This window comes from Saccostrea cucullata, unplaced genomic scaffold (genome assembly GCF_032062105.1).
Source record: "Saccostrea cucullata isolate Sc308-1 unplaced genomic scaffold, CSIRO_AGI_Scuc_v1 ctg3908, whole genome shotgun sequence".
NCBI classification, from domain to species: Eukaryota; Metazoa; Mollusca; class Bivalvia; order Ostreida; family Ostreidae; genus Saccostrea; species Saccostrea cuccullata.
The window spans coordinates 1-15817 of NW_026931694.1; the positions used below are offsets into that span (position 1 = coordinate 1).

Genomic DNA, 15817 nt, shown 5'->3' on the forward strand with positions numbered 1-15817 from the left:
GATTACAATCATGCAAACAGTTTGACTGCTTGATGTCCAGGAGTAAAGAAGAAGATTTTTAAAGATTGCATTAATTTTAGTGGTTTTTGACCCCACCCCTCAGGCCCCAGGGGGCAGGGATCATGAAATTCACAATTTATGTTTCCCTTTACCCATAGATGCTATCTGCCAAATTTGGTTGAAATTGGTTCAGTGGTTTCAGAGAAGAAGCTGAAAATGTTAAATGTTAACGCACGATGGACGAACGACGACGGACGAAAAGTGATAGCAATAGGTCACCTGAGTTGAAAGTGACCTAATAAAGCCTTTTGGAAAGGCATAATAACGCCTTTTATAAAGGCGTATTAACGCCTTTTAAAAAGGCGTAATAACGGCTTTGAAGCAAAGGCGTTATAACGCCTTTTAGAAAGGCGTAATAACGCCTTTTAAAAAGGCGTAATACCGCCTTTTGGAAAGGCGTAATAACGCCTTTTAGAATGGAAACTCGTAATAACGCCTTTTTAGAAAGGATTATAATGTTAAAAGGCCGTAATAACGCCTTTTGGAAAAAGGCGTAATAACGAATTTCGCGTTATTACGCCTTTTGAAAAGGCGTTATAACGCCTTTGAAATTTTTTTCTCTCTAGTTTGATCATAAATCACATATTCGTTATATCCCTATCCTCCTTACCAGTTTAATTTATATAGACAGGACTCGCTGTCGGGTATCCGCGCCGGTTGTGACATGTTTGGATGCGGTGAACAATGGCGTAACATTTGGAAGTGGTGACCTCTGTGTCACATTTTACGGCCGTTATTACGGTAAATATATTAATTACTCTTTTAAATTGATTCGTGGCTAATGTGTCGCTAATTAAATTGGTTTTTATTAATTTCTTTCTTTAAAAATGTATTTAAAATTGTGAATGATGCAGTGTTTATCGAAACACATGGCATTCTTTTCCCTCTATCTGATATTTTTGTGCGATAATTAAAAACGTATTTCTTTTACGCAAAAACTGAAGCAGCCAATTTGAAGAAAAATATTATGCAAATACTTTATTTTTTATACGACATGTGTCCAATTCAAAAAACTATTTTAAATCGAGTATAAATATACATACCTATTCAAAAAAGATTACGGTTTGGATACATATAATGTTCCGGTTTGGATGTAAATTAAACCATCTGATGTTACGGTTTGGATAGGTCTATAAGTTCAGTTTTTTTGTATCTTGTAGATGATTAAAAACCAGTTTGCATGTAACAAATGTGAATATGGAGGAAAATTTCATGATATAATAGAATATTCAATCCAAAACCATCCAAATGATGTTTTAAAGGTCAGATCAAAAGAACTGGATATATAACACAGGGAAACTAGGTTTTAGAACACATAACTTTTTGATTATTCCAAAAGTTATCTCTGAAAAGAATAAAAAAAATAACCATTATAAACGACGAGCCAGGAAATTTGAAAATCCAAATCGTTAAGTGTGCAGATGACAATCCCGTCGCAGAAATCCGCAGTCCCTTGGCAAAGAAAATGAAAACAGCAGAATATATCAAAACTAACGTATCAAACTCTGCTACTGATAATGACCATTCTTCCACTGATACAGACTTCTCAACCATATCATGGGAAAACGATGACGAAATTACAGAGTCAGATTAAGAAACATTTAAAAGTTTATTACCATCTGTATTAACTGCAATGCGGGATCATGGTTTTTATGACCTGTGGAAAAAAATTCATGAGATGGTGGCAGCTGGTGCATTTCCAATGAATAATATATCCTACTTACTTTTCTTGGGCGTTGTGCGCTGGTACAGTTCTGATACCACTACAAATATGCGCTATGACGATGTTGTTTCCAAGTTTTGGAGAATTGGATACAAGTTATTTCATGGGCGTTTTCTTCGCTTTATGAGTGGTCCAAAGAACAGAGGAGAAATTCTTATCAATGATTCTAAGAGAGGTCTTTTCAAACCTGTGGATTCGGAAATAAATTTTGCTGTTCCAGTTCAGAAAGTCAAAAAGAAAATGACAGGACCCACGCCGCCAGAAGAAATCAAACCTGGGGTTCTATTACACATGATAGATCTTATAGCTGAACAGTCCACGCCAATGAAAACATACAAATTGTGCTTGGATGGGAAAAAAAATTAAAGGCAGCACAACGGGAATTCTTGGAGATGTGGACCTCTTTGGTCATGAACAAAAACCTACACTTCTTGAAAAACAAAATCGTCTTCAAGATGAATTGTTTCATACAGATTTGATTTTAAAAATTCTTGAAAACATCGACACTGACTTCCTTTTACATTCACTACTTCCAACAATACCAATTAATGTTACAGAGATGCTAAGGAAACTTATTACTTTCCTGAGTGAGAGGTTGAAAGATTTGCGCCCTTATAAAGGTTTCAAAACAAAAGACCTTAGCAAAATTCAAAGATTTGGCTGGAAGCAACTGGAAGACATCTAATCTATGTAACGTCATTAGCGCAATTTCAACCCATCTCTATGATATAGATGCTTGCAACAAGAGAACGCTGAACGCTGTTGATGGATGTGCTTCAGCTTGTGCAGAGCTAAATGATTGCTCAGAATTTTCTACTGAAAGTGTTATGAACTTGGCTGTTTCTGTAAACTATCGACACCTTAGAGATATATAAAAAAAAACATTTTTCAATGAGAACGAGTTCAGACTTATGAAACAGCTCAGTCCTCAGTGGCATGATGTACGGAAGGCAGCAGTAGCTACAGAAAGCACACTATTCACAGCGCTTGGACTAGACACACTAAAGAAGCAACAGGAACACTATGATTTTGTAAAATTTGAGAAAGTAAAACCAGAGCCAGCTGCAAGAATTTAAGAAAGAATGGAGCATGGACAAAGAAATGAAATCAATGCGGTTGCAACATTGGTGGGTAAAGTTTTACCTGCGTTTTATCCAGCATACAATTTTTCAGAAGAAGGTTGTGTAAAGTATGATTTAGATGATTCTTACATCATTGTTAGTCCGGATGGAAGTTGCACAAATTCTGCAGCGAGCCAAACAGAGATTGCAGTTGAAATTAAGTGCCCATTTCCTTCAGAGCCAGGATTGTACAAGTCTCCTGTGTACTACAATATTCCAAAGTATTACATACCTCAAATATTATCGGAGATGGCAGCACTTGAAACAAACTCACTGATTTTTCTTTGTTATGCAAAGGAATCAACAGTGGTTATGGAAGCTTCATTTGATGATGATTTATGGCAACTCTTACTTACAAACATTCGAACAACATATGGTGCTAATGGATTTCGTCCTAAGAAAAAGCCCGAAAACTTGCTTCTTCTTCAGAACAAAATATCTCAGTATATAGAGGAGAAAGTAACTTTCCGAGGAGAATTTAAATCTTTAACAAGCCAAATGTGTCCAGGTTCTACTGGAAGTGTGGAAAATCCATATTGTGAACATACAGAGAAATCGAAAGCTTGGGGCCTTCGTGTTGATAATTTGCTTCAGCTGATGTTTGAATCTCAAGCAGTATTTAGAGAAGCATACAAGCTTACACGACATCGGGCGACAGAATTTTTAGGCTTTTTGGTCTCTGATTTAGACAGGCAAGTATCAACCAATGGTTTATATTCATTGCCCATAGCTTTTGGTATGGAAGGAAATAGTCTTCCTTGGAACATATTACGTGACATGATCGAGCATGTTCTCGATATGTGTGCAAAAGCAGGATTGTATGTTCCAGTTTGTTCATTTGACGGACAGTGGTATCGTCTAACTGTCAGGGATCAGAATGAATTTCCTTTGACACTTTTGCAGCTTCAAAAGGACATTTACCATGAGGTAAAGCGAATGAGTGTTGGTGAAATCACAAACAAAATTTGTAATATGAATCTGATAAATACAGATACCATTCATCAGATGGTGGAAGTGCAGAGAAGTATTGATGGCCTTGTTGTGAATTCAAAAAAATTAGAATCTCTTACGGTATCCCAAAACATCTTGCATATGATCAAAAAATGGAAACAAGGAAAACTTAATAAAGAATATAAAGCTAGTGATCCTCTCCTATGATAGGAATTCGCACATTCAATAGTAGCATTTTCCTTCCTGGCATCCTCTGAAAAGTTCATATCATGAACAACTTGCTCTCATGTACCATAGAATATTGGAACAAATCGGATATAAAGTCCTCGGGGGTAGGGGAATCCGTATGCGCCCCTGGCTTCAAATACAGTGCACAAAACGTGACATATAAACTACGCAAGTTCTTGGTATTTACTAGTGAGTATTTCGGGAATTATTTTAAACTCACCAAGCTGCTGTTTCGCTGAGATTTCCAGTCGTTGAACACTTGAACCATGTTGACTGCCCATGAAGTGTAACGGCTCGTGGTTTTACTTGATTTTTCTAAGCGCACTCATTTCAATGGCCGACACATGTTCTCCGAATCTATAGTATTATCAGTCCATTCCGTAAATTTTCCCCGTTTCAATTCCGGGAACGATCCCAAATACCAATTCTGTAAATCGAAATTCATAAAGTCTTGGCCCCACGGGCCAATTAAAACCGATCGCCCGAGTTCATACATCTGAACTGCTTGACTCGATTGAAAATTATCCACGTCGTAGGCTTGCTGAAAAACGACGATTCTTTACGCTTGACCCATTCTGTCATTTTCGCCAGATCATGGAACAAATGAATTGATTATCTCAAGAAACTGATCACGTGGTACAGTGCTATGAAAATTACCAAATTTGTAAATCCGTTACTTCGATACCAAAAACACTTCGCGTTAAGACTATCACGTGGTTCTGTTTCAGAGTCTTTATTAGTTGATGCAAAGAAAATACCAAATATGGGAAAAGGTCAAATGAAGGGTCATGGGATAAATCAGTTACATGATTGACAGCTCGATGATGCATACAAAATATCGTTTCGTTATTGCAAACTCGGAGGCTAAGGCCTCCTCGCGTGCAATAACTCAACGATATTTTGTATGCATCATCTCGTGTCATCATGTAACTCTTACATATAGCAGAAGAATAATGAAAAGTAAATTCTACAAAAACTGTGCAATTTGTAACAAGGTTAATTTTTGTTTAACAGCTGTTTTTATTACATTTTATTTCGTATTATTACTACCAAGTACTGCTACCGTTTGTTAATGTTATGCACATGGTTATCTTGTACTTGCAAGTAAATGTAACATTAAATAAAATAATGAAAAAATAAGTCATTTAGGCTATGATTTGATAATAACATGCCAAATGAACATGTTTTGCTTTTTAATTCTCCTTCACTCAGTCTTTGTATATAAATATATTTTTAGACGAGCTGATCGCCAACCAGGAGATCAAAATGATAGCATCTGCTCCTGCCACTTTAAGGATGGTAAGAAGGAGGGGGGCCCTGCATATTTTGCATGGAATGAAGGAAAGGCCATGAATTTCTCTGATCCTGAATGTACACAAAGTTGAAGTTATTTTTCAAAATATGACCGACATCTTGTTTTTAGATGGTGGGTGGATGGAGTTTTATTGAGAATATTTTACTAAAAATCTTTAAAAGGGTACATGTATAAACAGAGAAGCTTACAACTGAATAAACAAGATGTGTTTGTAAAACACTGATGCCCCCGTATGGCAACATAGCAAAGATTAAGCTTTTCTTAAATGCAAATTTAATTAATTGGTACCAAAAGTAGGGTATTCTCACTGGAAAACAATTGTGAAATTTGAAAGCAGGCCGATGTTAAAGTTTTTTCAATAAGTACAAAAATCCCCAAGGTCATATGTAATTAGTATCAAATGAAAGGTCTTGCCACATAAAATACTTATGTAGAGCATGAAAGCCCTAGCCCTAACCGTTCAGAGGTTATGGTCAACGTTCAATTTCTAAAAAAGTAGGTCGAACTCCAAGGTCAAGGTCAATGTGTCAAAATTATTGTTATAAAATGTAAGGTCTTGTCATAAGGATCAAATATGTAAAGTATGAAAGCACTGGCCCTAACTCTTTAAAAGTTATGGTCAAGGTTTGCTTTTTTAAAGTAGGTCAGTCTCAAAGGTCAAGGTCAAAAGGTCCAAGTTCTTGGTATCCAATTAAGGGTCTTCTCAAAAGAATTACATATATGAAGTATGAAAGCCGTATCCCTTACCGTTCAAAAGTTATGGCCAAGGTTAGAGTTTTTTCACTAGTACAGAAATCTACAAGGTCAAGGTCAAAGGGCCAAGGTTGTTGGTATTTAGTGAAAGGTCTTTTAACAAACATTACATATGTGAAGTATAAATGTCCTGGTGTCTACTGTTCAAAAGATATGGCCAAAGTAAAATTTTAAAATTTTCATGTAAAAGTGGGTCAAACTCCAAGGTCAAGGTCAAAAGGTCAAATTTGGTGGTACCTAAAGAATGATCTTGTCACAAGGAATATACATATGAAATATGAAAGTCATAGCTCCTCTAATTCAAAAGTTATGGGCAAGGTTAAAGTTTTGCGGACAAACAGACAAACAGAGAGACAGACAGACAGACACGACAAAAACTATATGCCCCTGAAACTACGTTTACGGGGGCATAAAAAATAATTCAAGTTTAATTATTTTACAAAGGAGGAAAAAACTCAAAAGTGAGGAGTCCCTGTCATCTTCACAGATGGACCAGTTGCAGATTCCACAAGCACCAAAATGTCAAGATCAAGAAAAAGTAAAGCTCATTTAAAACACCATTGATGACAAATGACCAACACTGAAAGATTTTCAATAATTTTTAAATTTAATAATATAACAGTTCTTTTAACTGTACATCGAATTACTCATGATTTACAATATATTTTCAGTTGATATCAGAGCACAACTACTCAGCATCCTGCACATTTAACTGTACTCAAGAAAAGCAGCGCCTCTCAACAGAAATACAGCAACTGGAAAAGGAATTGCTTGCCCTAAAAATCGAGTCTAGTTAAAGGAAGCCAATGTCAATTCACAATATTAAAGACAACAAAGAGAAGGTACATTTAAAGGAATTCCAATTGTGATTTTCTATTTCCTAACAATTTCAGTAAAACTTGTTGCCGTTGAGGGATGAACATCTTAGATTGACTGTTATGTTAACATATTTTGTTATTATTGTTGAGTTCATAATATGCAATTTAAAATAACAGAGAAAAAAATCATTTAATTTGCTCTTTGGATGAATAATATCTAAAACCTTCTCTGTATAAACCATGTTTTACTCTATGACGACAATTTTTTATCAGAACACTAAATGTCTCATTTCAACAGTTTTTAAATAAATGCATAGTATGGATAGTAGCAAACCTGACTGTGACTAATATTGTTATTACTTGAAACTAATTTATTTACAATCTTTTCAGTTTTTGGAAATATTTTAATCAGTATTAAAACAAATTTATTTTCAGATGCTTTTGTATACATCCCTACAGTATGACATATTCGAAATCTTAAGTCAGATTGTTACAGCGGTTTGAACTCGATTATTATAATGGCTGGACTCCTTCAATGAAAACAGAGGACCAACTGCTCATTGTACAAGTGAAGTTAAAACTCAATCTGTGGGACACTGACTTGGCTCATAGATTCTGTGTCAGTCGACCAACAGTTTTGAACATCTTTCATACCCTTGTTCATGCGCCATGCACTACACAAGATGCTGTCTGATGGCGTAGTTAATGAATGTTTTCCAAGTCAGCTAAAATGCAAAGGTTTGTTTTAAAATTTATCACTATGAATTGCAAAAATTTTATGCAGTTACATTTATTGTCTTCTTGAAAGTTTGACTGTAAGGCCCAGAAAAAAAATATGTTTATTTCCGCTTTTACCGACCCTAATTTATAGTGCCGACCCAAAATATTTTTTTAATGCTTTTGTCCCATGATGTATCCAACTTTGCAAGCTTTTCAAGACGGAAAGAATTTGGGTCACCTTTCTATTATCAGTTTAAGTCACAGAAATGCTTAAAAACACCATTTCTTTTGTCATTAATGTTAATTTCTATACATGTTTTGATTTTTTGATTAAAGAAGCAAAAAAAAAATTTTCTCAAAAAAAAAATTTTTCCCTACGTACCCTATATATTTTCAGCCTGAAAGCGGAAACAAACATATTTTTTTCTAGGCCTAACACAATCTTTTTTACACAATTACAAATAATCAAATTAATTTTTTTCCAACTTTTTTTCAGGGTCTCTGCCAAAATCTTTCGAGGATTTTTCCTCTGCTAGAGCATCCATGGATGCAATTGAAACAACCCAGGACATCCCAACACATATGGACAATCAGGCCATGGCCTACAGTATGTACAAAAGTCGCCATACTGTTAAAGCAGTGACTTGCATGGCTCCAAACGGTGCACTTACATTTTGCTACATGCTGTACCCAGGTTCTACTTCTGATGTAGCTATTGTACGTCACAGCCAAGTTTTACGAAAGTTCAAAGCTGGAGACCTTATTTTGGCGGACAAAGGTTTCACCATTCATGACCAGTTGCCCCAGGGTGTCTGCTTTAATATACCAGCTTTTTTATAGACATGAGGCCAGTTTACCAAACAAGAAGCAGCACTGTGTTACAAGATTGCTAAAGCACGTATTCATGCGGAAAGAGCCAAAGAGAGGATAAAGAATTACAAGATTCTCCGTCACATCCCATCTACTTACAGACCAATCTCAACAAAAATATTTCAACTCTGTTCTTGTCTTGTAAACTTGCAAGCTCCACTTTTGAAAGAAATTACTTATTATAGATTTGCATTGGTGTGTGACAGTACGTTTTTATTACAAGAATGTTTGGCAATTCCATTCTTCATTTGACAATATAATTTGGAAGAGGGTTTACTTATAATTTTAAATCTCTAGTTTCAAGTATATTTACCTTTAAAGCACAACTCAACAAATTCATGTTTTCAACAATTTATTAACAAAGACAAAAATGTTACATTTTCACTTTGAGAATAACATCTTCAATTCATTAATAAAATGATTCTAAATTTTGATATTCTTTTTTGTGTAGTACATAGATTTTATTAATCATCATTGCTATTTAAAGTAGTCTTATAAGCCAGAAGTTTTATGATGGATTGTGACACATCATATCATACATTTATAAGACTTAGGAACATTCAACACGTTTAACATGATTACCCATTTTCCATTGTTAGAAAATTCTAGAGGTACAATTCTAGAGGTACAAAACCAAGTGTCAAGAAGTTCAAACCAGAACTCAGTTTTCCATCAGTGCTGGAATGAAAATGTTAAAGTAGAAATCTATCAGCTTTGAAACATTTGCTGTCCATTAAATGTCTTTTACTATTCTAATCACAATGCAGTCTACTCTTGTCCACACAATTAAGTCGAAGCATGTTTTGTTACATATGTGTAGTTGGCCTTGAATTTGATGATAGTATGGGTGACTGGTTTTCAGGCACAGGGTATCTTGTTTAAGATCTAAAAAAATCAAACAACACTTAAGTTGTGTTATACCAATTCATATCCCCTCCTTTTTCCACATCTTCATACCATATTGAACAGTTGCACTTGTAAATTAATACATGTATTGAAATCATTTACCAAAATTTTTAATTTCAAAGTACTGGACAATACAGATTTTTAATCCAACTTATAAATTGTTATTTACCTATGAAAAAATCCTTCAAATTTTGTGCCCCATCTGCTACTGTTGAAGATGATGCTGGATATGGACACTTCACCTCTACAATATCAGGAATGGCGTCTTTGGCTTCTGGAGTTTGATAAAATACACTGCATGTTGGTGGTCGAACAACTAAGCCATCAGGTGAAGCTCCCAATACTCTGGATTCATGCAACCATATCCCTTTCAGAAAAAATTATAATACTACTGAATGCAAACAAACCATAATACATGTACAATTGATTTTGTAATGCAAACAAAGTCTAATTAGAGCTTTTATAATCCTTCCACTTCAAAAAGATTCCCAGCAAATTTTCTGGAATATGTTGGTAATTGAATATTTTTTTACAATTGGACTTCAGTAATTAATTTCTGTTTGTCACTAGGATAAGTCCTGTTATTTGTTTTGACACAATGAATGTTAACATGTCAGAGATTGAAGGAATATTATTTTGTGCTGTATACCTGACTGCTCTACAGCTGCATCAAAGTCCTTTTCATACTTTCTCAAAGCATCATCTTCATGAGTGATACCCCATGCAACAGCCTTGATGGACTCCAGATTGTAAGCTGACATAAGCCGTTTTTTCAGTGACAATGTCAATCTGAAGAAGAAAATATGATTTTTAGCGCACCTGAGCCAAAGGCTCAAGTGAGCTTTTCTGATCACATCTTGTCCGTCATCTGTCCGTCTGTCTGTCCGTCTGTAAACTTTTCACATTTTCGACCTCTTCTCAAGAACCACTATGTCAATTTTGACCAAACTTAGTACAAAGCATCCTTGGGTAAAGGGGAATAAAAATTGTTAAAATACAGGGCCAAGTCCTCTCAAAAGGGGAGATAATCAAGAAAAGACAAAAATAGGTTGGGGTCATTAAAAAATCTTCTCCTCAAGAACCACTGGGCCAGAAAAGCTGAAACTTATGTGGAAGCATCCTGGTAAAATGTAGATTCTAAAGTGTTCAAATAATGACCCCCCCCCCGGGGGGGAAGGGCGGGACCACAATGGGGAATCAAAGTTTTATATAGAAATATATAGGAAAAATCTTTGAAAATCTTCTTCTCAAGAACCACTGGGCCAGAAAAGCTGAAACTTATGTGCACATGGAAGGATCATGGGTCAGTGTAGATTTCAAAATGTCTTAATTATGATCAGTGGGGTAGGGTGGGGATGCTTTATGTATTACAAGGGGGAAATCTGGTAAAGAACAGAATGGTCAAAGCTTCTCAGGTGAGCGATGTGGCCCATGAGCCTATTGTTGGTTATTAATCTTATATTTCCTGCATCTATATGTACATAAATCTGTGAGCCAATGCTCACTAGTAATACCCCCGCTCTGATGTAAATAAGCACTATCATGTTTTAAAATATATATACCCAAGTTCAATTACAAGCAGATGCACAGAAAAATATGAAGTTGACATCAGATTCATATCAAAATTAATCCCACCATATGGCATGCCTCAACAAAAGGTGTAATAAAATTTCAAGCATCCGCTATGAATAGCTAATGAGAAAACTGCGACGAAAATTTGTTGTGTGATACAGACAGACAAACAGGAAGTTGATATCTGATTTGAAAAAAAATGTACCGGGTATCCCAAGATATGGCATACCTCAGAGAAGATTTTGTAAAAATTTCAAGCATCTACAACGAGTAGTTGCAGAGAAAACTGTGACGAAAATTTGTTATGTATGAAAAGGACAGACGCACAGACAAACAGGAAGTTGACATCGGATTTCAGCGAAAATGTATCCCACCATATGGCATGCCTCAGAGAAGACTGTGTTAAAATTTCAAGCATCTACGATGAGTAGTTGCTGAGAAAACTGTGACAAAAATTTATTTCGGACGGACACACAGACACACGAAGACACTGACACACGGACAGACACACAAGGATAAAACAGTATACCCCCCTCTCCTTCGGAGCGGGAGTATAAATGTCTAGCCATTACAGTCAAACCTAATTATCTCAAACTCAATGAGACCAAGAAAAATGTTGGAAATATCCGTGGATTCAAGAATAATACATAAAGAGTTATCGAGAATAAAATGTCCCAGTCTTTTATAAATGGTTTGGACTTCAAAATTACTTTGACATATCCATGGAATTTGAGATAATAGGTTTGAGATAACAAAGTTTGACTGTAATTTAAAAAGTCTATTTCACAAAAATTTAATCACACGTCTTACCGCCTTTGCTTAGAACTGAGAACTGCACCAAAGTTGGAAGCTGATATTCTGTATTTCCTTACAATCGACCACATTGGGTTGTCTCGTTGCCCAGTTGTTTCCATTGCAGCTCTTTTAATGGCTTCATCTGACAGGGATAATGCATGTCGTAACCATACCATAGGGGTATCAGAATGAACATACTCTGGTGATGTTAATAGGTCTTCAATTAGAGGTACAGGTGGACCAGGTTCACATGGCTCTGGTTCAAGAATCCATTTCAATGCTGAAAAAATTCATTACTTGTGTCATTCTCAAAAATAATATCCATAATATCCATGTCATGCATATACCAAGTAATTAATATAAGAGTCCATACATTTAATTTTAGTGAACACTGTAATAGTTTTTGTAATGTATGCATTACATTTCAAATTTACAATTCACTTGCAAATACATTTGTATTTGTTCAGAATTGTTCCTGTAAAAAAAAATTGCATGTGGCATTCTTAGTGTGAAAGTGTCATGGAAAAATTGGTGCAAATGTACTTGATTAATATTTACTAAATTATTAACAAGGTTTCATAATGACAGAGTATTAGAATAATAGAAGAATGATCTGATAATTCGCAAGAATATGAAACAAAATATTTTTTTTAATGCATTTGAATGATTTTCTTTCCTTTCAAAAATGTATGCTCGTGTACAAATATGCTATCATATTTATAATATTGTCTTTCCAATTATTCAAAGATCATTATTAATATTTATTACATAGTATGTTCAAAAATTAGGCAATATACATAGCCAACTATATTATGCTCCTCATCTTTGTACATTTGTTCACAATGAAAATTAACCATCGGTCAGTAACAAAATAACAGTTTCATATATATTTCTATTTAAAAATTTGATCATCCCTTGTAGCCCCGTCCTATCCCCGGGGGTCATGATTTGAACAAACTTGAATCTACACTACCTGAGGATGCTTCCATATAAATAGGATCAATTATGGCTTTGTCATTCTTGAGAAGAAGATTTTTAAAGAATTTTCCTATATATTTCTATGTTAAACTTTGGAAGGCCATTGTGGCCCCACCCTACCCCCGGGGGTCATGATTTGAACAAACTTGAATCTACACTACCTGAGGATGTTTCCCCATAAGTTTCATCTTTCCTGGCACAGTGGTTCTTGAGAACAAGATTTTTAAAACATACCATCAAAGAGCAAGAGCCATCTTATGCATAAATTGGCCCTGTCCTTATATCAAATAATTAACTATCACCCTCTTTCCCATTTTATATGTCAAAATAAAGTAGACATTTGGTGCTTTCATTTTCTATAAAAAAAAAATCGTTATGAGAATTCAGATATTGGAAAACAAGTTTGTGAAATTGCAATGTTCTTGAAATTTGCTGAAAACATGTGTATTTGACTACCTTCAGCAAAAAATTAAAATATGAGCACAGTCCACGATCCAAAAAATAAAACATGTTTTGTGATCTTCAGAAGCTGAGCTTTTAGTATGTATTTGCATATTTTGGATCAGAGGTTGTGCTCTGTATGAAATATTGAAAACTAGAAATATATCCATAGGACATGAATGCCCCGCCGAGGATATTTAGTAAAGCAACATGAAAATTTGTATGTGTATAAAATTTGATCAGTTTGGTTCAGGTAGGGGTTATAGTTACTAAGGAATAAAAATGTAGGTCAGATCCAGCAGCCGAAGCAAGTCTGTTATTGTCCATCCCTAGATGCATCATCCATGCAAGTTTGGTTCAGGTAGGGCTTAAAGTTACTTGGGAATAAAAATGTAGGTCAGATCCAGCATCCGAAGCAAGTCTGGTAGTGTCCATCCATAGATGCATCATCCATGCAAGTTTGGTTCAGGCAGGGCTTATAGTTACTTGGGAATGAAAATATAGGTCAGATTCAGCATCCGAAGCAATCCGGTTGTGTCCATCCCTAGATGCATCATCCATGCAAGTTTGGTTCAGGTAGGGCTTATAGTTACTTGGGAATGAAAATATAGGTCAGATCCAGCATCTGAAGCAAGTCTGGTAGTGTCCATCCCTAGATGCATCATCCATGCAAGTTTGGTTCGGGTAGGGCTTACAGTTACTTGGGAATGAAAATGTAGGTCAGATTCAGCATCCAAAGCAAGTCTGGTAGTGTCCATCTCTATATGCATCATCTATGCAAGTTTCATTTGGGTAGGGCTTATAGTTCCTTAGGAATGAACCTGCTCCAAAAACTTTAACCTGGTCACTCATCAAAAAAATGTAGGTCAGATCCAGCATCCGAAGCAAGTCTGGTAGTGTTCATCAATAGATCCATCGTCCATGAAAGTTTGGATTGGGTAGGGCTTATAGTTCCTTGGAAATGGACCTGCTCCAAAAACTTTAACCTGGTCACTTATCTGGAAAATGTAGGTCAGATCCAGCATCCGAAGCAAGTCTGGAAGTCTTCATCCCTAGATGCATCATCCGTGCAAGTTTGTATCAACATGTGAAGTTTGATAGCACCATCTTGAATGGTATGTTCAAATCTGAGCTAAACACCAATTTAAGAAAAGTGAAGTCAAGGTCAAAGGAAAGGTCAGGGTCAAAAAATGTTGATGCAGTTGCATAGCTCTCATCTATATCTATCAGCATATGAAGTTGAAAATGTCTTAGATAGTTTCAAAGAAACTTAGCTTTAAACAGAGCTAAACGCAAAGTGTGACGGAAGGACGGAAGGACAGAAGGACGGAAAGACGGAAGACGGACATGACAAACACTATATGCCCCGGCCATATTCATGGCGGGGCATAAAAATGCTTCAATGTTAGGCCATTTTCAAAGAAATTTACACGATATGAGGAAAATGACGCATTTTATGACATCATAATGCATTGACTTGGTGGGAAATCACGTCACGGTTAACAGATACATGGTCACCAACACTCCAAGTGATAAATGCTGCATTTGCAACCTTAACAGAGCGGTTTTGATTTTTCGGAAATTCTCAGGGCCAAATTAGGCCCAACGTGGCTCAAGCTCTTTTCATTAATTTCCAATTATCTCCCCTTGAATGAGGGCATGGCCCTTCATTTGAATAAACTTGAATCCCCTTCACCCAAGGATGCTTTGTGGCAAGTTTGGTTGAAATTGGTCCAGGGGTTCTTGAGAAGAAGTCGAAAATATGAAAAGTTTACAGACAGACAGATGGACAGACAGCTAGATAGACGGACACCGGACAAAATGTGATCAGAAAAGAGCTAAAATAAAACATTCCTCACCACAAAAGTCAGAAGAATATAGGGACCACCACCAGTAACATGTTTCTGGGAAGAACCAAAGCCATAAGAGAATCCATGCAGAGATAAATATCAATAGTCCTGAAGCTTCGATGCAGGACCAGGTACGAGAATTGCTACAAACACTACTCCGGAGACTTACCTATTATCCTATGATGTAACGTGCTTTTCCCACTCTGCGGCTGGTTCCCTCATAAGCTGGTACCGAGGACAGTTCAGGATGTCCTGTCAACTTTATTCCTCAACTTCCTGTCTTGGACTGAAAAGCAATAAGTGAAAATCTTTAGTGTTGCCTAGTGACTTTGAATTAAAAAGAAAGTTGCAAGATTGTGAAGGGAGGGGGGGTATTGATGCTGTGCATTTTAATAAAATGTACGAAATCTGTATTTCACAGTTTAATGCATTCATGTATTTTTGTGAATTGTCTTAAATGTAATAATTGTTGCTATGTATTATTAAGCACTAATTCTACTCAACTGCATGTGTATATGGGGAAAATGTGGATATGTAAATGATGTATAATATGTGTAAAATGTGACATTTTCTTATATGAGGGAGTCTGTTCATGTAATTTTTTTTTCATTAATTATTTTATTTATCTTGATAAAATTATTTCAATTAATAATATTGTTTTTCTTACCTGTCTGATGAACTCAACAAAGGTTACAGAGGTGAATGGTAGAAATATG

General features: G+C 35.8%; 1 protein-coding gene, 1 long non-coding RNA gene and 1 pseudogene across 2 annotated transcripts; 2 read left to right on the forward strand and 1 right to left on the reverse strand.

The window, feature by feature from the left end:
- The first annotated feature begins 835 nt into the window (after positions 1-835).
- Positions 836-4062, forward strand: LOC134233302 (uncharacterized; annotated as a pseudogene).
- A 1262-nt stretch (positions 4063-5324) lies between these two features.
- LOC134233304 (uncharacterized) lies at positions 5325-8733 on the forward strand. The gene is made up of 5 exons (XR_009984969.1): positions 5325-5469; positions 6599-6689; positions 6823-6993; positions 7405-7707; positions 8186-8733. It is a non-coding gene; the product is annotated as an uncharacterized LOC134233304 (long non-coding RNA).
- A 195-nt stretch (positions 8734-8928) lies between these two features.
- Positions 8929-15262, reverse strand: LOC134233303 (uncharacterized). The gene is made up of 5 exons (XM_062715272.1): positions 15111-15262; positions 11848-12112; positions 10115-10254; positions 9635-9832; positions 8929-9444 (listed from the first exon to the last, which is right to left on the reverse strand). The coding sequence occupies exons 2-5, from the start codon at positions 12006-12008 to the stop codon at positions 9293-9295; spliced, it is 651 nt and encodes a 216-aa protein (XP_062571256.1). The 5' UTR covers positions 12009-12112; positions 15111-15262; the 3' UTR covers positions 8929-9292.
- Positions 15263-15817: the final 555 nt, after the last annotated feature.